We start from the raw sequence: 19,084 nt of genomic DNA, 5'->3' as shown, positions 1-19,084 counted from the left end.
CTGGTTGGGAGGGGGCTGGGAGATGCAAGAAGCTGGATTTGATGGGCCTGGGGTCTGAACAGATAACAGGTTGCAGGGTAGAGGTGACTGGCTCTCGCTATAGTCTGGGTAAGTTGTTTAGTCCTGCTCCTGACCCCTTCCGGGAAAGCGTGTGATCCAGTGTTTAGAGCAGGGCTGGGGGGTCAGGACCTGCTGAATTGTGTGACCTAGGGGAAGTTGCTTCCTCCCATGCCTCGATTTCCCCATTTCTGGGATGGGGATTAATGCTAATAGAGCGCTTAACAGGTCTTGGCTGGAGAGGAGGGTGGTGCTGGCTCAAGGTGCTGTCCCTTGCTTGCTTCCAGAGAGTGGGTGCTGAAGAGCAATATCCTGATTGCCATGGCTGTGTACACGTACCTGCGGCTCATCGTGGACCATCATGGCACCTCGCAGCTCCAGGCCCTGCGCCAGAAGGAGGTGGACTTCTGTATCTCCCTGCTCCGGGAACGGGTGAGGGGCTGTGTGATTGGGGTGCTGGTAGGGGGAGAGGTCCCCCTCCGAGGGAGTGCCTGGGTGCAGTTGTGGGGGTGGGAGGGACCTGTTTGTCCCAGCAGACACGTGGTTTTGGTCCTTCCTCCGCCAGGAGCCTGAGCCCTGCCAATCTGTGTACCTTTTCAGCTTGTCCCATACAGTTGGGGGGTGTCTGGGGTGCAGGCAGCAGCACTTGCAGCTGCTGTGAAATCGGAAGCGGTGGGCTCCGCTCCCTGCATGCCTGGCTGGAAGTTTGCCCATTGGTTGGCGTGTTCTCAGCCCAGCTCTCTTCCCCCGGCACTGAGAACAGCTGGTTTTATGGGGCTAGTTCCTGTGGGGCCTCTGTCCCAGGTCCAGGCCCATTTCCCTCAAGCTCATCACAGACACTGATGCCTTCTCATCGTCTAGCTGCAGCCCCCCAAAATGCCAGCATCTCTGTGGTGTGCAGCCAATCCTCACCTGTGCTCTAGAAGCCACAGAACCCCTGGCTTGGCGGAGGAGGCTAGAGGACTCCGGGGCCATGCTTCCCTTCAGGGTTATCAGTCCTGCTGGCACGAATGGCTCTCTGCAGCAGGTAGGGGTCAGCCCCTGTGCCCCACATCTGTCTCCCCTCCACCCCCCCCCCCCGCCTTCTCCTGAGCTGGCGGGACTGCTCAAGCATCAAGGGCTGAGCTTCAGAGACTGTCCACAGTTGTGGAGATGAAGCGCTAGATTTACGGCCCCGTTGTTTGTTTTACACTAGAGAACATTTTAAAATAGCCATTGACCTTCCCTCCTGTCACCCAGCCCCTTTAGAACCCGCTATCTTCAAAAGCGGAGCGGCCTGCCAGGGCAGGAGAGGAAATGTTGTGCAAAGAGTGAATCATCCAGAGCCTGCTCCCAGGTTCAAGAACTGAATGTTCCCAGTGCCTCCCCCCACCCCTCCCCGCAGCCCCCTCCTCAGGAGCAGGTAAACAATACATGATCTCTCCTCTCCCTTCCCCAAGTTCATGGACTGCTTCATGATTGGCCGGGACCTGGTGAGACTCTTGCAGAACGTTGCTAGGATACCCGAGTTTGAGCAGCTCTGGAAAGACCTTATCCACAATCCGCAGGCGCTGAGTGCCCAGTTCACAGGTAGGTGGGGCACAGGGGAGGTTACCCTGCCACAGCCAGCAGCACCTGGAGCTCTGCCGGGGCTCTCTGGCTGCAGGTCAGCCGCGCGTGACGTCCCGCATCTGTGCGTACACACCTTTGCATCCTCTTAGATGCACACAGCTAGGCGCAGCCAACCACGAGGGACAGGCGATTGTGGGTGAGGACTGTCAGCACCGCTTAGCCTGCGCTCCCGGACTGTGGGCAGAGCAATGTGGGGAGAATCCAGTGCAGAAGCTGCACGTCCCGGTGTCCCCCAAGGGCTTGTTCCCCTCCAGCAGATCCCTCCTCCTCGGGGCTCCATGACTCACCTGGGGCCAAACTTAAGTCCTCAGCAGAGTTCGAGCAGCTGGCTGCTTCTCAGCTCCGATATCCTGGTGTGTTCTGCTGGGCTCTCAGAGGAGAGGGTTCCCCTGCGCGCACACCTCTAAAAGGCCATTCATGAGTCCACCTCTGGCAGAGCCAGATTCCCCTCCAGAGCCACTCTTGGCCAGTGCTTAAACACAGTAAGTTGTGCCCTGCCTGCTGCCCCCTTGGCCGTGGGGATTACGGAGCTGGGCTGGGTCTCCTGCCACAGGCTTTGTCCCCAAGTGGCTTCCATATTTCCTTACATACCGCAAGGGCCTGGTGCACATCTGGGCTCTGAGTCTTCCAGATGGCATGATCAATAATTCAGCCAGCTTTAATTACAAAGGCAGCCAGACCCCAGGAAAACATAGTGCAGTTTGATTACATGTTCTGGACTTAAAGCGTCCTTCATTGTAATTAATATTTTTAATTGTCTGAACTGAAAACAAAGCTGAAGGTGGATCCCAATGATAGAAAGCATCTGAGTTCTGCAAACTCCCTGGGAAAGAGTCCTGGGGAACCTTTGAAATATCGAGCGAGGGCAGCAGATGCTGCTGTGATTATCTTTCCCCAGTATGCTGGCACACCTGACGAGCAGGAACACTCCGTTACAGAGCTCCCTGCACAGGCCAGATTAAAATAGCCTTGTTTTATTTTAGATCTCTATATGTCTCAGTATAAATTATTCCTTGCTCTGGAGGTCGTCTCCTCGTTAGCTGTCTGCAGCAGTTCTAATGAGCTTTCTGAAGGAGGACTTGAAAGTCCGCTATCCCAATGCCTTGTCCTGGGGGGCCATGTTAATGGCACTTCAAAGAACTCTGGTTCCACTCAGGCAAGCTCGCAACATGTGTCTTCTAATCAAAACCTCATTAAGCCTCCTAATCCCAGCCTCCTTCCCCTTTGGCAGCCTCGGCAGAGAGGCCAGGGGCTGAAGGGGGCCCCATAACTGAGCTCCCCTCACCCCGAAGGAGGGTCCCTGGGTGTCAGGGCTGGGACGCTGTGCTGGAGGCTTTGGTGTGCGCAGCCCTGCCCATCCATAGGGTAGGGAGAGGTCCTCAGTCTCCAGGTGCTCAGCCCTGCATCTTTTTTCTACTCTAAACTCCCTGAGAATTTACCCCAATCACCAACTAGTTCTCCCGCTGAACACTGAGGCTGTTCGTCCCTGGAGGGCCTGGGCACTTCACAAGCGCTACTCCAGCTTCCCAGCAACTCCCTCCTCACCCAGGGAAATCGGTCAGCAACTGTCCCCATTGCCATCTCCTCTCCACAGCAGCCACACAGCTGGCTCCTCACCATAAGGTATCCCCCCCGCCAGAATCTTCCTACTGCAGTTTTCCTTGGTGGGTGTTTGGTTTTGTACTGCTGCTGTTCTCTGCCCTTGTGCGTGCTGCCAAGAGCCTGGCCTAAGCACTCGGCAGGACCGCAGTTCCCTCTGGCAGCTGGCTATTTGCGTCTGCTTTCGCATTTGATACTGACTCAATCCCTTGTGCTGCGAACCTCGCCCCCTGACTAGTGCAGGCTGGCCAGGCCCAGGAGAGCGTGCTGCGAAGTGCTGGGGCTGGCAGAGAAGGGAGGTCTTGGCCCCGCAGGAGAGCTGGGAACGCAGGGAGCTGCGCTCGTTCCCTCCCGAGTGCCTGGTGGGTGCTTGGAGCGTTTATTAAGCAAGGCTTTTTTGAGGTTGCCTTTCCCTGATGTGCAGCTCACTCCATGCAGAGCTCCTTTCTCTCCGTTCGGGCTCTGAGCTTGTAAGCAGGCAAAACTTTTCTCCTCCTCTCCACCCACCCTCCGGAGGTGAGGACGGGGTTTCGGGTGTATTGAAATGATTTCAATGCCAATAGACCAAAGTGCACCTGGTGTCCGTAACTCTGACCCCTTGTACCTGCATCAGAGTGAGCAGATCTGTAAATCAGTCAAGTCCTGCCAAGGAATGACAGGCCTTCTCTGCCGCTATCACGGCTCCCTTTCTCACACCTTGCCTGGCTCTGGCCTTTGGAACCTAGTTCATCTATACCTCTCTTCCCCTCTTTGTCTTCCGGGGGTTCCTCTAGCCCTGAGGACGTGCCGGGGTTAAACTGGACCCACATCCCCAGTGCTATGTGACAGCCATGCCGTGGGGTCCCAAATGAATGCTGGTGGCTGAGATCAGCAATGGAGCAGAGAGCTGCTGTCGGCCTGCTGGCTCGTGGGCAGCTGAGACAAGCTGGCGGCTCTCATGGCAGACAGGTGGCTGCGTCCCAGCTGACAGTCGCTGGCCGCCTTGGTGGAGAGGGGTCAGAGTGAACAAGCTCTGGAAACTGCTCGGCAGTGGAGCAGATGGAGCTTGCGGCCCTGCCGGCCCTGCCGTGCTTGTGCTGTGGCTGACCCAGACCCTGCAGTAGGGAGGCTGTCAGCGTCTCACTGACCTAGGAGCACGAGTTCCAGTTGCAGCCCACCGCGCACAGCCCCTGGAGAATGCCTCCGGTCTGCGCCGGGGCTGACCTGCGTCAGTGCTGTGGTCTGAGAAAAGCCAGTGCTCTTACGTTTGTCCTTGTCCCATTTACCCCAGTTAAACCCAAACTGGCCTCATGCTTTCTCCCAGGGGTGCTCTAGAAGGGATGGGGAATCTGCTCTGCTGACAGGACTCCTGAGTTCCATTCCCAGCTCTGGGAGGGAGCGTGGTTTAGTGGTTAGCGCAGGATCCTGAGTGAAATCTCCACCCCTTCCCAATACCCAAAGCTCTGGTCTAACAGGAACTTTCGGAGCCACTGCAAGGCCAGGAGCCAGTGCGGACATGGGATCGGCTCTCCACAGGTGCCATGGTGAACCTGGCTGGGTGTGCGCAGGTACAGACCTCTTGGCTTTTCTTCTTCTTAGGTGTCCTGCAGCTCCTTCAGTTGAGGACCTCTCGCAAGTTCCTGGCCTGTCGGCTCACCCCTGACATGGAGACCAAGCTGCTCTTCATGACGTCCCGGGTAACAGCTTTGCTCTTCCAGAGGGATCCCAGCTGGCGGAGAGGGGAGGGGGAATCAGGGTACCATCAGTCACAATGGAATTGGGGGTGCATGAGCTTTAGAGGGTGGGGGCCCTTGGAGAGCTTCTATCCTGTCCCATCCATCCTCCTTCCCCAGTTGCTCCTGGTGCAGCCAGCTGGGTGAAGGCCAGTTTCTGTGCAGGTGAAGTTGCAGGCAAGTAAGTGTGACCTTAGCGCTGGGGAAGGTGCCAGATTGACAGCTCTGGAAAGCAGAGGCCTCCGGTAATCCCCAGAGCCAGCCCCGTAAGAGCAGGGTCCCTCCAGGCTGTCCTTTGGAGTGGCTCAGCCCTGGGTTGAAGAGACCACCCTGGGGTTGGGAGGGTGCTTCACAGCCTGGGACCCAGGTAGTCCCCTCTCTACAAGGGGGCCAGGGCAGTGGTTGGACGGGCCAGGGAACAAGAGATCAGCTGCCCCGGCCTGGTCTGGATTTAACCCAGTGACTGAGCGACAGCTGCTGGTTGCCATGGACCCACTGGGGCCAGCAGAATGGGGGAAGTGGCGCCCCCTTGGCTGGGCCTGCTCAGCCTTTCCCTTTGTTTTCCAGGGAAGCTGGTTCTTCAGCCAACTCCAGCTTCCCCTGAGAGAGGGGCGTGGCAGGAGGAGAGCGGTGGACCAGCTGATTTGCTCATTGCCAGCCATGTAAATCTGGAGTCACTCCTTATGACTTCATTGGAGTTGCTCTGGGGTAAACCAAATGTCGCCAAGAATAGAATTTGGCCCCAGATATAGAAAGGCTTCCCGTTGAGTGTTTACTTTGGCTGTCTGGTTTAGTGGCCTTTGATTGGGCCAGGCATAGCCTTCTAGCCCCCTGTCAGTGTGTGATGCCGTGGGGCGGGCGGAGGAGAGCTCATCCCTCTGCAGCTGCAGTTGTTTAGCTGGTGCCGATTTCTGCGTGGCTGGGGTAGCAGGGCCCGGAGTAGCAGATCTCTGCAATGGGGGGGACATGGAAGCTGGAGTCAGGAGTCTGGGGTTAAAAACATGAGCCTTCTCCACTCTGGCCTCCGTACGCCAGTGGAGGGAGGGAAGGGTGGCCGGCCAGTGCTGAGCGAAGCATGCCCGAGACACTCATTAAAAGGCGTTACATTGGTTTGGCAGGGAACTTTGCTGCAGGCTGGCTGATTTCTGGGGGGTTGCTTTTTCTATATGGTTGCTGTGTGGTGGGTGAGCTGAGCTCTGCCAACCTGCAGCCCTTTCCCAGAGGGAACGGGAACTCCACAGTGATGCCAGGGTTAGCCTTTCTTGGTGCGCAAACGCCAGGCAGGGTTTGTTTCCCCTTGCAAGCGAAGCTTGTCTTTTCCCCATGCTGCGGCAGCTTGCTGTGGGAAGGAAACGAACTTCAAAGATCTGAGTGCTGGACTTGGGTCCTGGAGGGTGCATCGGGGCGCAGGGCGTGTCTCTGGCAGAAAGCTCAATTCTGTCCTTCCTGTTGGAGAAACCTGCCCTTGGTGCATGGGGGATGGTGGCTGGAGTTTCTCTGGGGCCCTTTCGTTCTTCGGTTTCTGCTGATGCTGCTTGGGGATGGGGGGGGGGGGCTGTTTGTGCTGGAAAGTCACTGCAGCTACTGTTGGCCACTCACAGCCTCCAGTGGATTGCAACTGAGGCAGCTCCGAAGTGAAGGCTCTGTGTCCCAGGCCTGTCCTCCCAGATACTCGTGTCTCTGAACCAGACTCCGTGTGTCTGCCCCTACCTGTGTTTCTCCTCCCCCTCCAGGTGCGGTTTGGCCAGCAGAAGCGGTACCAGGACTGGTTCCAGCGGCAGTACCTGTCCACCCCAGACAGCCAGTCCCTGCGCTGTGACCTTATCCGCTACATCTGTGGGGTGGTCCATCCGTCCAACGAGGTGCTGAGCTCTGACATCCTCCCTCGCTGGGCCATCATTGGCTGGCTGCTCACCACCTGCACGGTAAGCGCGTGGGGCAGGGCCATGTCCCCCCTGACTCATCCATGCACCAGGGAGGAGCAGGGTAACATACCCAGTGCTGATCAGAGAGCCCAGCCTGCTCATCGCTGTCTGGGCAAGTAGCTGGGGGAGTGTGCATGACAGAGACATGGGTTGGATTTTCCAAAAGGAAGCTGGATCTCTGTGTCCCAGCAAGGAGGGCTGGGATTCCGGACTCCTGAGTTCTCAGCCTGGTTCTGCCCCTGCATTGCTATGTAACTTTGGGCAAGTCACCCACACTGCCCACTCCACTCCCGGCCTCATTCATGCCACATGGCATTGCTCTGCCTACAATCCAGCAGCCATTTCTCCAGGGGCGTTGCGGGATCCTGCCCAAATAGGCACTTGTGTGGCTCTCTGTGAGACGCTGGTAAGGCCCAGAGCGCTGCCGGGAACATATCATCCTCTCTCCTCAGCTGCTCTCTGTTTGTTATCCTGGCCAGCGCCGGGATTGAGCATGTCAGACACAAGCCATGACGGGACAGCTGCTGGAGGGGAGATCCTTTCGAAGGGGGCGATGCAGGGAATGAAAATGTACCCACTGACCTGTCCTGGTGGGGCCTGGTCACAGAGCCGCTCCTGTGGGAGGCGGGGTAGCAGACTGCAAAGAGCTCCTTGCTCCACTGGCCCTGTCAGGTGCAGCTGGACGTGCTGCCGGTGGAAACGGGGGTCTCTGCTCCGGCTGAAGGCAGCTTCAGAGCAGGCACGTTCCCTCCAGGATTCCCCAGCCGCAGCTCTGGCCATAGACCCCAAACCTGACCTGCAGTGTTAGCTCTGCTGCTGGCTGCCCTTTGGGCAGGCACTGTCATCTCTCTGCCTCAGTTTCCCTATCAGGTTAATGACCTGCCGGGGAAGCCCTGGGAGCTCCTCTGCTGGAAGAGGCTGTAGAAATGCCGTCTCGTTCCCAAAGCAGAGCGAGGCCTCCTCTCTGGGCCCCTGGGTGGCGGGGTGGGTGTGGAGATTGGGGAGGAGGGGCAGGGAACAGTTGCCTTTGCCCCAGGCCCATGCTGCAGTTATTAACACAGAACCATTCACCTCCAAGCACTTTTCAAGCCTGAATCCTCCCACCCCCTTGGGAGGGAGGGGATGTGACCCCCAGCTTCCAGACTGGGGAGCTCTATGCCGGGCCCAAGGCTGCAGAACGGAATGAGAGCCTTGGAGCTAGGAACAGAACCCAGGAGTCCTGGCTCCAGCCACTCTTCCTTGTTTTAAAACAAGGCAGGGGCAGGGCCTGGCAGAACCAGGGCAGCGGAAGATAGGTGGGGGCGCGGGCCGGCGGAACACTGCTGCTATCCTCATCATGTGGCTTCTCATCCCCTAGTCCAACGTTGCTGCTTCTAATGCCAAACTTGCCCTGTTCTACGACTGGCTCTTCTTCAGCCCCGAGAAGGACAACATCATGAACATAGGTACCATGTGCTCGCTGACTCCCCGCCCTCCTCTGGGGACGATGGACCAGCCCTCTTTCCCTGCCTCCCCTCCCAGCACTGAACTCTCCTGCTTTCCAAGCCAATATTGAACTTTCCAGTGTGGCCTGGCTCCACAGAGCCTCTAACCCAGAGCCAGGTGGGGTCTGGCCGGCTCGAGGGGGTGGCCTGGGAGAGGGAGTCTTCCACCTCTCCCTTGTTAGGGACTGACAGCTGTCCCCAGCAGTTCCGTGACCCTGCCTGAAGTGAGTTCATTCGTTCTCAGTCCATTCCCAGAGGGACAGGCGCCTCTGCAGCTAGCCTAAAGTGGGTCCCATCCCACATGCCAGTGTCTGTGGGGAGGAGCCCCCTCGACACAGGCCTCTACTCTGCACAAAGCAGTGGGAAGGCTGGTGAGCACAGGATGGTATCTATCTCCCCTGGCAGTGTGCAGCCCAGTCCTCTCCGGAGTCAGGGCCCCTGCAGCCAAAGCCAGGAGCTCTCCGCTTGGACAGCGGTCAGGGAGGGAGTTCCAAAGCGGGCCATGATAACGGGGTCTGTTAGCTTGCTAGAGCCTGATAACTTGTCTCCAAACAGCCCCACTCCGCCCCCCCGGCCCTGTTTGAACTCCTACAAGGCTTTGCAAGCTGGCACGAGAGCTGCTTTGATGGAGCCGCTTTGAGCGGTGGTTTCCATGCCTGCAGCAGCAGACGTCTCCCCTGGGCTCTGTGGCTGGCCACGGAGCGCCCCTGCCTGTGTGGGCCAGAGCATGGGGGAGGGAGGGAGGCTGGCTGGCTGGCTGATCTCACAGCCTTCCACTTGAGCCCCAGGGTGGGGGGCCGCTGGGATCCACTGGAGCAAGGGCAGGAATGACAGGAGTGACAGCAGATGGCACTGCTCTGCCCTAGGTCAGGTCAGGGCCTGCTTGGACCCAAAGCCCACACTCTAGGGAGGTGGGGAGTGCAAATGGGGTTGGGGTGTGTAGGAGCCAAATGGGGCATCTGCCCTCATTCTGGGTGAGTGGAGGGGAGGTTTCGCTGAGTCCCCCGTTCTCAGCGGGGGCCCGTGGAGTGTTGGTGCTCAGCGTGGAGTGAAGAGTGACCAGTTTCCTGCTCTCTGCCTTCCAGAGCCAGCCATTCTGGTGATGAACCACTCCATGAAGCCCCACCCTGCCATCACAGCCACGCTGCTGGACTTCATGTGCCGGGTGAGCTGCAGAGACACCCTCCCCCAGCTCCTGCACCTGTGCTGCCCGGCTGGTACAGTGGGACTGGGCTTGCAAGGGGCCGCTGTGGAAGCAGCTCTTCTGACAGGCTCAGTTCCACCCCCTTCCCGCCCTGACAGGACAGAGAGGACCCTCACTGCATTGACAGTGATGTCCTTGGGCAGGCAAACCAGCCGAGCAGGTGTGAGGCTGAGCCGTCACCCACCTCTGCTGAAACCAGCCCCAGCCCCGCTCAGTGGGGGGCTATTGGGAAGGCCCCTGCCCCCAAGAGCTTAAAGCAAACTCAGGCCCCAAGTGGGGTGACGACTCAGACCCAGGAGGCCCCTGAGGATGGTGTACAGGAGAGGCACTGGGGAAGGGGGGAAGGCAGGGGGTTAGTGCTTGGCCCACGGGGTGGGAGGCTGATCTTAGCATAGGGGACAGCTGGAGAGGTGTGAAGGGGCAGCGAGGAGAGCAGTGGGGGAAGGATGCAGAGGGGTGGAGGGCACAGTCCAGACACCCTTGGAGCTGCCATTCTGTCTGATCACTGGGGCAGGGGGATTCCCTGATGTCCCCCCAGCCTGTCACCCGGATTCTGTGAAGGTTCCCGGGGGCTCCCTCTGAGAAAGCTGAGTCGTGGCCCCTCTCTGCACTGTGATCTGACCAGCTGCCGAGGCTGGCAGCGCCTTGGCACTGCCCATCACTGCCTGGGGATATTTAGTGGCACTAATGCATCTTAGCACAGGTCACCGGGTTTGCATTTAGCCCCAGAGCAGAGGCCGGCAGCAATTACAGGAGCTGTCATCCAGCTGGAGAGGCTGCTCTGTGCTGTCCTGCCCTTTGCGTGCAATTAACCTTACTATCCATGCCTCACCTCGTTAGGGAGTGCAGGCTCAGCCCCTGCAGAGAGTGTTGTCTCCAGGGGGTATCGGGACAGGAGGAGGCTGAAGCTCCATCCCCCAGAGATGGGAAGGATGGAAAAATCTAGAGGGGATCATGGAAGAGCTGCCGAAGTGCCTAGCTGGTGGGGCAGGCAGCACTGGCTGGGTTCACGTGGCATGTGGACACAGCAGTGAGCCAAACTTTGCACATGGAGTCTCCACACTAAAGCTCGCCGAGCATTTTCAGTCCAAGGAGCTGGTGTAGAGAGGGGCCATCCCGGGGCTGGAGAGCAGCTGTCTTTGTCACACTGGCAGCCCCGGGGCAGAGAGGAAAGGGGGGAAATGGGCACCTGAGAGGCTCAGAGTAATGCCTCCCTCTGGCTATTGTTCCCAGCCCTTCGGCGGAAGCAGTGGGCTCTAGTGGGTAAGGTCAGGATGTCTGGGTTTGATGCTCCCTCTCAGCCTGCTGTTGTGGCCACGATCCACAAAGGCTACGCTTGGCAAGTGCTCATGTGGGTGTTTGCCTGTCACTACCGTCACCACTCCCTGTTCTGCAGATTCACTCCCGACCCCAGGGGCTTGCCCCTCGAAATGCTCGGCTCTGCAGTAAAACTGGCCGAGAGCAGCGAGGGGCAAATTCCTACACAGGGTCAGGATATGCTGCTGCAGAGTCACCCAGCCAAGTGCCTCTTTACTATCCTGGCATGGGCGTTGGGATGGGCGAGGGAAGGGGAGATGGGAGTAAAACCCTCTCCTGCTGCCTCCTCTCAGTTCAACGGGGTATGTTTGTCTGCTGCTCATGTGGCCAGGGCAGTTTGATTCCAGACAGGCAATGAACTGGCCTCATGACAAGCTGCTAACCCACCTCGGCTGGCGGGGCTGGGTCTGCAGCCTCCCAAACAGCGGGACCAGCCCGAGGGCTCGGGGACCTGCACTAACTCTATTTTCTCCACCCCCCTTTCAGATCATTCCCAACTTCTACCCGCCGCTGGAGGTTCACGTCCGGCAAGGCGTGTTCAACTCCCTTACCCACATCGTGGAGAAGCGAGTCCTGGCGTAAGGAGTCATTCGGTTCAATACAATCACAGCTGCGCTGCCCTGCCCTGCCCTGCCCTGGCTCCGTCTGTCTCTCACCTAGCAAAGACAAACCTCTCACGGCTCCTCGCAGAGCAGGGGAACTGATTTGGGTTATGGCCTGTGGCGTAAGACACAGCCATGGATTTATCCTGCCCCGGAGTGAGGGTCCTGAGATCCATAGCTCAGGCCAGGGATGGGTTAGATGAGCTCCCGCCCTCTCGGGGGGGCACAAATGTCTCCAGTAGGCACATGCCACTGTGCTGCCAGATGAACAAGCATGCAGGTACCTTCCTAGTCTGCCTCACATCTGCTGCCAGCCTGCAAACATTGCAGCCGTTAGCAACAGCTGGGTCCCCCTGCACCTGGCGAGAGCCCCCTGCCCTCCGAGCGGAGTTACAAACCCCACTGGATCCACAGGCAGGAAGGGGGACATGCCAGGCCTGCAGCTCACACAGCAGAGTTGTCTTGTGGAAGTGAGGCTACACCCAGCCCCAGGGGGGAATGAACCAGCCCCAGGCCCCTGACTCATCCCCCCACCAGCCTGCTTGTTCCAAACGAGGGAGCTCCTGTGCGGTTTGTCACTGTGGGGACTGAAAGGCCCTGAGATGGCGTGGGCAGAGCTGGGGGGGGGGGGGGCGTGCTGCCCTCTGTACAGAGCAAGGGGCAGGCAGCAGGGCTGGGAATGGGCTGCTGCTAATGATCTTGCTGGGGGGCAGGGAGGGGATGCTGCCGGACTGGATGAGGCATCTCTGGCAAGAGAGCTCTGTGGCTTCGGCCGAGTGTCGGGGGACAGAGCTGGGCTGGACCCATTGCGTCCATGGCAGAAGCAGTCCTGAGATGCTGCCAGAACTGGAGACCTGTCTGTGTCAGGGCCTGGGGCTGGGAACTCGAGTCCCCCAAGCCTGAAGGCCAAACCAAGCGGCCAGAGATCAGCGCAGAGTTGTGAAGAGCCAGTTACCCAGTGCTGTTCCCTGTGCTTTTCGCTCCTGCCCTCAAAGGCAGGGGACTCGGTGGCCATGGGGCTACAGCAATGCAGCAGCAGTTACACCAGCACTGTCTCCTTCCTCCCCCTCCCCAGCCCGCCCTGGGAGCAGATGGTGGTCACCAGCAGCAAATGCCCACCGGAGTAGTTTTCTGAGTGTGTGGGCAGTCGATTCTCTCTCTTGGGGCGTGCCCGGGGGCAAGCTAGTGGTCTCAAGGCATCAGAGTTGAAGTGTGTCCCCAGGCACGCCGGGTGACCAGCGGCCAGGCAGGAAGGGCCAGTGCCAATTGATCCTTCTTTTGCACTGAAGTCTGACCTTCCTCCAGGGCAAGGGAGCCTGGGCCTCTGCCACCAGCCGCAGGGCCTGGGGGCTCCTGCTCTGGGCTCCCAGTTCTAGGTGGGAGGTGTGGGGAGCCAGCTGGTTTGGTGCATGGGCAGGATCAGGGAATGCATCTTGGCTTGGACATTTCTCATCCCTTTCCTCCTCCCCACGCAGACCCCTGGCCCCTCTGTTTGACAACCCCAAGCTGGACAAGGAACTCCGTGCCATGCTGAGGGAGAAATTCCCGGAGTTCTGCAGCTCACCCTCACCGCCTATCGAAGGTAGAGCACCTGGGTCCTACAGGAGAGCGCCTCTCGCTGTGCGGGGCGGGGAGCTTTCCTGGCCAGGTCATGGCTCTTGGAGCTGCAGACTCACTGAGGCAGCTCTACACTGGGTGGCTGGAGCTTTACAGCCATGAATCTAGGAACCCAAGAGCAATTTTCAGAGGAGCCAAGCCCCAGAGACCAGCTGAATGGCATGGGAGCTGTGGGAGCTCAGCACTGCTGAAAGCCAGGCTCTTGGGTCAAAGCTTTCAAACTTGGGTGCCCATCACTGCCAGCCCTTTGCCCTGGACTCCACTCTGCCTCGCATCTCATTGGGCACTGCCAGCCAGGACTGGCCTTGGGTTCTCCTGCTGGCCTGGGTGATGGCGAAGCAGGAAGGGTGGTGCATGGTGCCAGTACCTAAGAAAACTTCTGTGCTCTGTGTGGGGCTTCGAAATAGTGTCCCTGGGTCGGGAGCACCCCCAGGTAAACTGCAGGGTCTCTCACCAGCACTGCCCTCTTCCCAGAGAGCTGCGGCCTCGCCCCAGGACTCTGCCCTGCCCGCAGGGCGCTATGAACGGCCAGGGTAACCAGCTCCCATTCTGACTCCTGTGCCTTCATTTTTGCAGTCAAAATTGAGGAGCCAGTTTCCATGGAAATGGACAATCACATGTCTGACAAGGATGACAGTTGCTATGACAATGCCGAGGCTGCCTTTAGTGATGATGAAGAGGACTTGAATAGCAAAGGTGAGAGGCTGTGGACAGCAGGGCCACCTGCACCAGCAATTGGCCAGTAATGCCCTCCAAGTGCTGCTGTATTTACTCAGTGCAATTAGCAGCCTCTGTGTGCACCATTGTCTCCCCAGCGCACTCACTGGTTCCTTTCCTTCCCAGTGACCTGGCCCTGAGAACAAGCCGTGAGCACGGTTCCCAGAAAGCCACTTCTCCCTGCAAACAGCACAGTCGCTGAGCCCAGGGCAAATCTGTCCCTGCAAACAGGGCACGGGGGGCAGAGCTGCTCCTCTGTGCAGGGGGCCCGGAGCATTTACCGAGCGCTCTGCAGTCATTAACCAGTGCCGGGAAGCTGACACCTGCAAGCACTGGGGAAGGTCACATGGGCCCGGGCTCCTGGGGTCCCTGTTTCCTGAGTCTTAGCGTCCCCAGGGCTAGCATTTCCTTCGCTTTCCTTGGAGGCTTTCCTAGGCCCTCCTGGCTCAGGCTCGAGTGCTCTGACTGGCTTCTGAGCCTCCCACTGAAATGGGAACCAGGCTGGGCCGAGCCATGGTGCGCTGTTTGCTGGGGAACTCCAGGATGGCTGGCTGGGGAACCAGCTCGCTCCTTTCTCAGGCAGCCCTTTCCGGCCCTTGACAAAGGCTTGCACATGTGGTTTTTGTTACACGCGTGGCAGGCCTCTCTGGGAATCTGGACTTGGGCCATGGGCGGGCTGGTCTGTTGGAGGCCAGAATTGCTGCTCTCAGAAGCTGCAGGCACCTGGGATCATTTCTTCCGCTGGCCGTTGGTGGAACAGCCCTGCGGTCTCCCCAGCGCTCTGATTAGAGAGATGTGTTGGGGTGGGGCGGGGTCCTGAGAGAGAGGGGTGGGGCAGCCCAGGCTGAGAATGAGCCGGTTGCCTTTTGCCGTGCCGCAGGCTGGTGCCCCACAGAGCGCTGGGCATGCTGGCCCCAAATCCACACACACAGGAAGCTTGAAAGTGCGATCAGTTCCCTTGGACCATCTGATCCTCACAGCTCCATGATGTACCATCTCTGCTGCGGCCTTCGGCGATTAGAGCCGGACGCTGGGAGTCCTGGGCTCTATCCCTCACGCCACCGCTGCACGCTGTGACTTGGGGCACGTTGCTGAACAGGGTATGGGTGAGGGGCAGCCGGGATACCTCAGTTTACCAATCTCTGAGCACTCCCCTTTACCTACCCTAGGGGTTGCAAGGCTTCTGACTTAATAAAGCACCTGGGGGTCTTTGGATAGCCAGCAAAGTGCCAGTATTTGGGGATGGGCCTGACCCAGAGCCCCAGCTCTGAATGCCTTGGGATCCAGCTCCCACCTCCCATCCGCGGTGTTGTGACACCTCGTACCCTGCTGAATGTGGCGTGCGCCTGTATCCAGCAGTCCCGCTCTGAGCACAGGGGTGGCACGGTGGTTTCCTTTGGGTCTGGGTTGTGGCTGGTGCCCACCTCTCAGGCTTGCGGTGATGCCAGCATGTTACAGAGCCCGACACGCAGGCAGCTTGGTTAAAGCTCAGTTGTTTTCTCCACTGCAGGGAAGAAGAGGGAATTCAGGTTCCATCCAATCAAAGAAACCATCGTTGAGGAGCCCGTTGACATCACCCCTTTCCTGGACCAGCTGGATGAGTCTTTGAAGGATAAAGTCCTGCTACTGCAGAAGGGAAGGTGGGTCTTGGCCAGTCGCGCTCTGTTCTGTGTCGGTCTCCTCATGCAGCAGCATGCGGGATGCTCCAGCCCTGTCGAGGCAACGCTGCAAACACTTGAACCAGAAGCCCTTGTGGGGCATTTATCTCCTCTGCAATGGAGGGCTTGTCTGAAGGAGGTGTGGGGGTCAAGTCTGTGAGCTGTGTCTTTTATTGGGGGGTCTCCCTCGGGCACTGGGCTCCTGTCCAGGCACATCAGAGCAACCGTCTCGGAGCCACTCTCTGTGGGAGGCAGCAAGGGATGTTGGCTGAGAACCCTGGAGTCTCTGTCACCAGAACAGAGGCCGCCTCAGTGCTCTCCTGTCGTGCCTGGAGCCTGCCCCCTGTCTCCAGGGCCGTACGCCACCCTTGGTGCCCTGAGGGAGGAGGTTAGTGCCAGCTGTGCTGGTTTTTCTTCCGTGGGTTTATCCCCCGGCCCATGTGTCCCAGCCGCCGCAGGGATCCGGGGCTTAGGAACCCGGGGCAGGCGGTGAAAAGCTCCCTATCCCGCAATCCTCCATGCGGATGAGGTGCCACGGTGGGAGGTTTGATTTTTCCCTGGCTAGCTGGGCGTGCTGGCCGTTGTGGGTATTGCTCCCCAATCGCTGCACATACTGGCCGGTCCGGGTCCCAGATAGCCCTCTGTCTCAGGGACAGTGCCCGGGGCACCCCTGGGAGAGCAGCTCCCTTCCCTCTGTCCCCAGGCCCTGCAGAATGCTCTGTCTTTCCTTTTGACCTCAGCGTCCTTGGAATTAGCTCCATCTCAAGCAGGCTGACGAAGCTCTTTGCTTCCCAGACCCAGGTTCGGCGTGCTGATCTCGCTGGCAGCTTTAAGTGCATTTAATCTTACGCTGTTAGTCAGCTCATTTGTATGCTGTTCCATAAAGTGTCCAGAATGCTTTTGTAGCTAGGTCTTGTAGCAGTGTAGCATGTTCTCTCCCTGCTGGCCTCTGCAGTGTGCGCTTGCAGGCACGCCTCCCTCCCCGTGCCGGAGCAGTGCGAAGCAGGGCCTCTGAAACTCCCCCTTCCAGCTTTGGGGTCCTTTGGGCCCCTGCGCAGAGCCGGCTGGGTACAAAGCACCATTGTCTCCTCTCTTGCTATCTCCCGCTGTAACTTGGATTGCCTCTTGTTTTTATGCTGCAGCGATACGGAAGCCCAGTGTGAGGTCATGCAGGAAATTGTGGATCAAGTCCTGGAGGTAGCTGCACAGAGCCGGACGCGACGCGACGCTCCTACCATGGGCTGGGTGACATGAGAGCAGCTGGGGGGTGGGCCTCAGAGATGTCTCTCCATGATCCAAGCAATCACGTTTCCCCTTGGAAATGTGACTAAGCAAAGACCTCCTGGAAGCAGCACCATCCTGTGGGGGAAGCACGCCTGTGTGAAGGTGTCTCAGTCCCGCAGGGCAGCGTGGGGGCCCCGGGCACGCAGCCAGAAGCTGGGGGGATTGTACTGTGTGGGAGGTGAGGGGAGGCAGCCTAGTGCCCAGATGCTCTTGAGATGGGCACGCTGGCAGTGCTTGAACAGCTTGTGTCTCGGAGTGGTGTATTTACCACCCTGAATGCTAGTTGTGGCGAGTGCCCCTGGGCACTGAGCCAAGGGGGCGTCCTGTCAGTTTTGCTTATCTCAAGGGTCCACATGATAGATTCCCCCTGCTTTGATAGTGCTGGGCTTGGGGCACGCATCTGGGTGAGAGCCCAAAGGAGCTCCCAAGGGGCCTCAGCCAGCCGGGGGTCGTGCTGGCCACTTGCCAGGAACCTAGCACGTCCTGAATGGGGCAGATTTCCTCCCCCTCGCCTTCAGCACACAGGGCTCCATGCCAGTGCCCGCAGCAGCGTCTGCAGGCCACGTCTCTGACCTACTCAGGGAGGCTGCATTCGAGAGCCCGGTGTGCTGAGCCCATGCAGGACTGGAGAGTCCTCTTGTCCGCTGCGTGGCTCCGTTTCCAGTCGCCGTTTGCAGAGGTGGCCTGAATTAGTGGCTGAGTGTCCTGCAGTGATTGTGAAGTGCTGCAGACCCAGGCGTCTGTGCGGGGCTCGTCTCACTGGTAACCAGCTCTGACAGCCGGTGCTTGTCACTGTGCCTTGGCAAGAGAATGGATCTTGTGGCGCTCAGGCCACGAGTTCCCGGCAGCCAGTATGTCTTGCCATGTACCACAGTACCAGGCCCTCACCCTGCCCCTTGCGACTGGACCTAAGCTGGTGGATGACGATCAGAGATGGCGCTTCGTTTAAGTGACTTTTTCTCTTTTTCCTCCTTTCTTTCCCCCAGGAAGACTTTGACTCAGAGCAGTTATCCGTCCTAGCATCCTGCCTGCAGGAGCTATTTAAGGCTCACTTCCGCGGGGAGGTCTTGCCAGAAGAAATCACAGAGGAGTACGGATTTATTTTTCTCTGTCTCATCCTTTCATGCTGGCAGTTGGGTTTTTCCCACTATAACTTCCGCTGCTCCCAGTGACTGCTCCGCAGGCCCCAGCTTCATGGAGCAGAGGAAACCCCGTCGGTGTCTGGCCCAGCGTGCTCCACCAGCGCTGTCGCAAACGGCACAAAGGCAAAGCAGACAGCTGCAGCACCCAGGGCTTGAATGAGACCATTCTCCCGAGTGCACCATGTACCACCCCCCACCACGCTGCTTAGCATGAGCGACATGTGGCAGTTAGCACCACACCACTGGGAGTCCCCCAACTCTTGCTGCCTGGGGACCCCAGATCCAAGTACCCCACCTGCCACCTCCTAGGCTGGGCCGGTAATTCCCTAGTCTTCCCCCTGGTTGTAGGAGTCAGGACTCCTGGGTTCTATTCCCTGTTCTTCCAGTGGCCTCTAGCACCTCCCCTCTCTGTGCCCATTCAATGGGGGTTACTCCACCGGCCAGGGGTGCCAACAGTCAGACCCGGAATGCTTGGGAGGGCAGTGAGGTGCCCTTGAAGGGCAGTGTATTAGACTGTTAGCTTCCTCTAGCCCCAGGTGACCATTGCCAAGTTGTCATGGCCAGCCGGCTGACTATGCGCTTTCCATGCAGGTCTCTGGAGGAATCAGTGGGGAAGCCGCTTTACCTAATATTTAGGTGAGTCTTTCTGAGTTTTAACTGACCGTGGTTAGGGTTTTCTCTGGTGTCTCCCACAATTCTAGCTGAACTCTGCATAGCTGGGTTTAATACGGTCACTGCTGCTCTCTGCCCCCTTGTATCCCAGGTCTGTAGGGATTTCCTGCCACGTGCTCTCAGGCCAGGACAGCTCCAGGCGCTGTCGGCAGAAGGCCGTGCAGAGGCACCCAAGAAGAGGATGCTGCATGGCAGTGTGTGTCATGGAGCACTTGGGCCCAGCCTCCAGCTCACGGCCGCAAATAGCAGCTGAACAGTGGCGATATCCTGGGCCACTGCTGACCCACGGCTGCATCTGCGCCAGTTTCCCGCTGTTGAAAATGCCTCATTAAGCTGCACTGATGCCAGCCCAGGGATTCCTGGCTCTTGGAGCTGTGATTAAACAGCAGCTGTGTCCTAATAGCCCTTTCCCTCTGAGCGGGGACTTCTGGGGGCAGGGCGTGAGCACCGTGGAGTCTCCAGTCCTCCCATCGCCTCCCCTCA

General features: G+C 58.7%; 1 protein-coding gene across 3 annotated transcripts in view; it reads left to right on the top strand.

Moving 5' to 3' along the window:
* INTS3 (integrator complex subunit 3) overlaps positions 1–19,084 on the top strand; it is a 71,679-nt gene that overhangs the window by 28,605 nt on the left and 23,990 nt on the right. For all 3 annotated transcript variants that reach the window (XM_048828084.2, XM_075122993.1, XM_048828087.2), the window contains exons 7-19: positions 345–489; positions 1,497–1,626; positions 4,846–4,943; positions 6,713–6,904; positions 8,262–8,349; positions 9,474–9,553; positions 11,396–11,487; positions 12,987–13,093; positions 13,705–13,824; positions 15,356–15,485; positions 16,646–16,700; positions 17,774–17,877; positions 18,521–18,565. In XM_048828084.2, the coding sequence (XP_048684041.1) occupies positions 345–489; positions 1,497–1,626; positions 4,846–4,943; positions 6,713–6,904; positions 8,262–8,349; positions 9,474–9,553; positions 11,396–11,487; positions 12,987–13,093; positions 13,705–13,824; positions 15,356–15,485; positions 16,646–16,700; positions 17,774–17,877; positions 18,521–18,565 (1,386 nt within the window). The remainder of the gene's footprint in view (positions 1–344; positions 490–1,496; positions 1,627–4,845; positions 4,944–6,712; positions 6,905–8,261; positions 8,350–9,473; positions 9,554–11,395; positions 11,488–12,986; positions 13,094–13,704; positions 13,825–15,355; positions 15,486–16,645; positions 16,701–17,773; positions 17,878–18,520; positions 18,566–19,084) is intronic.

The sequence above is a fragment of the Caretta caretta genome, chromosome 24 (assembly GCF_965140235.1).
Source record: "Caretta caretta isolate rCarCar2 chromosome 24, rCarCar1.hap1, whole genome shotgun sequence".
Lineage (NCBI taxonomy): Eukaryota > Metazoa > Chordata > Testudines > Cheloniidae > Caretta > Caretta caretta.
The sequence above is the reverse complement of the archived record's forward strand: the minus strand, read 5'-3'. Positions and strand labels throughout refer to the sequence as shown.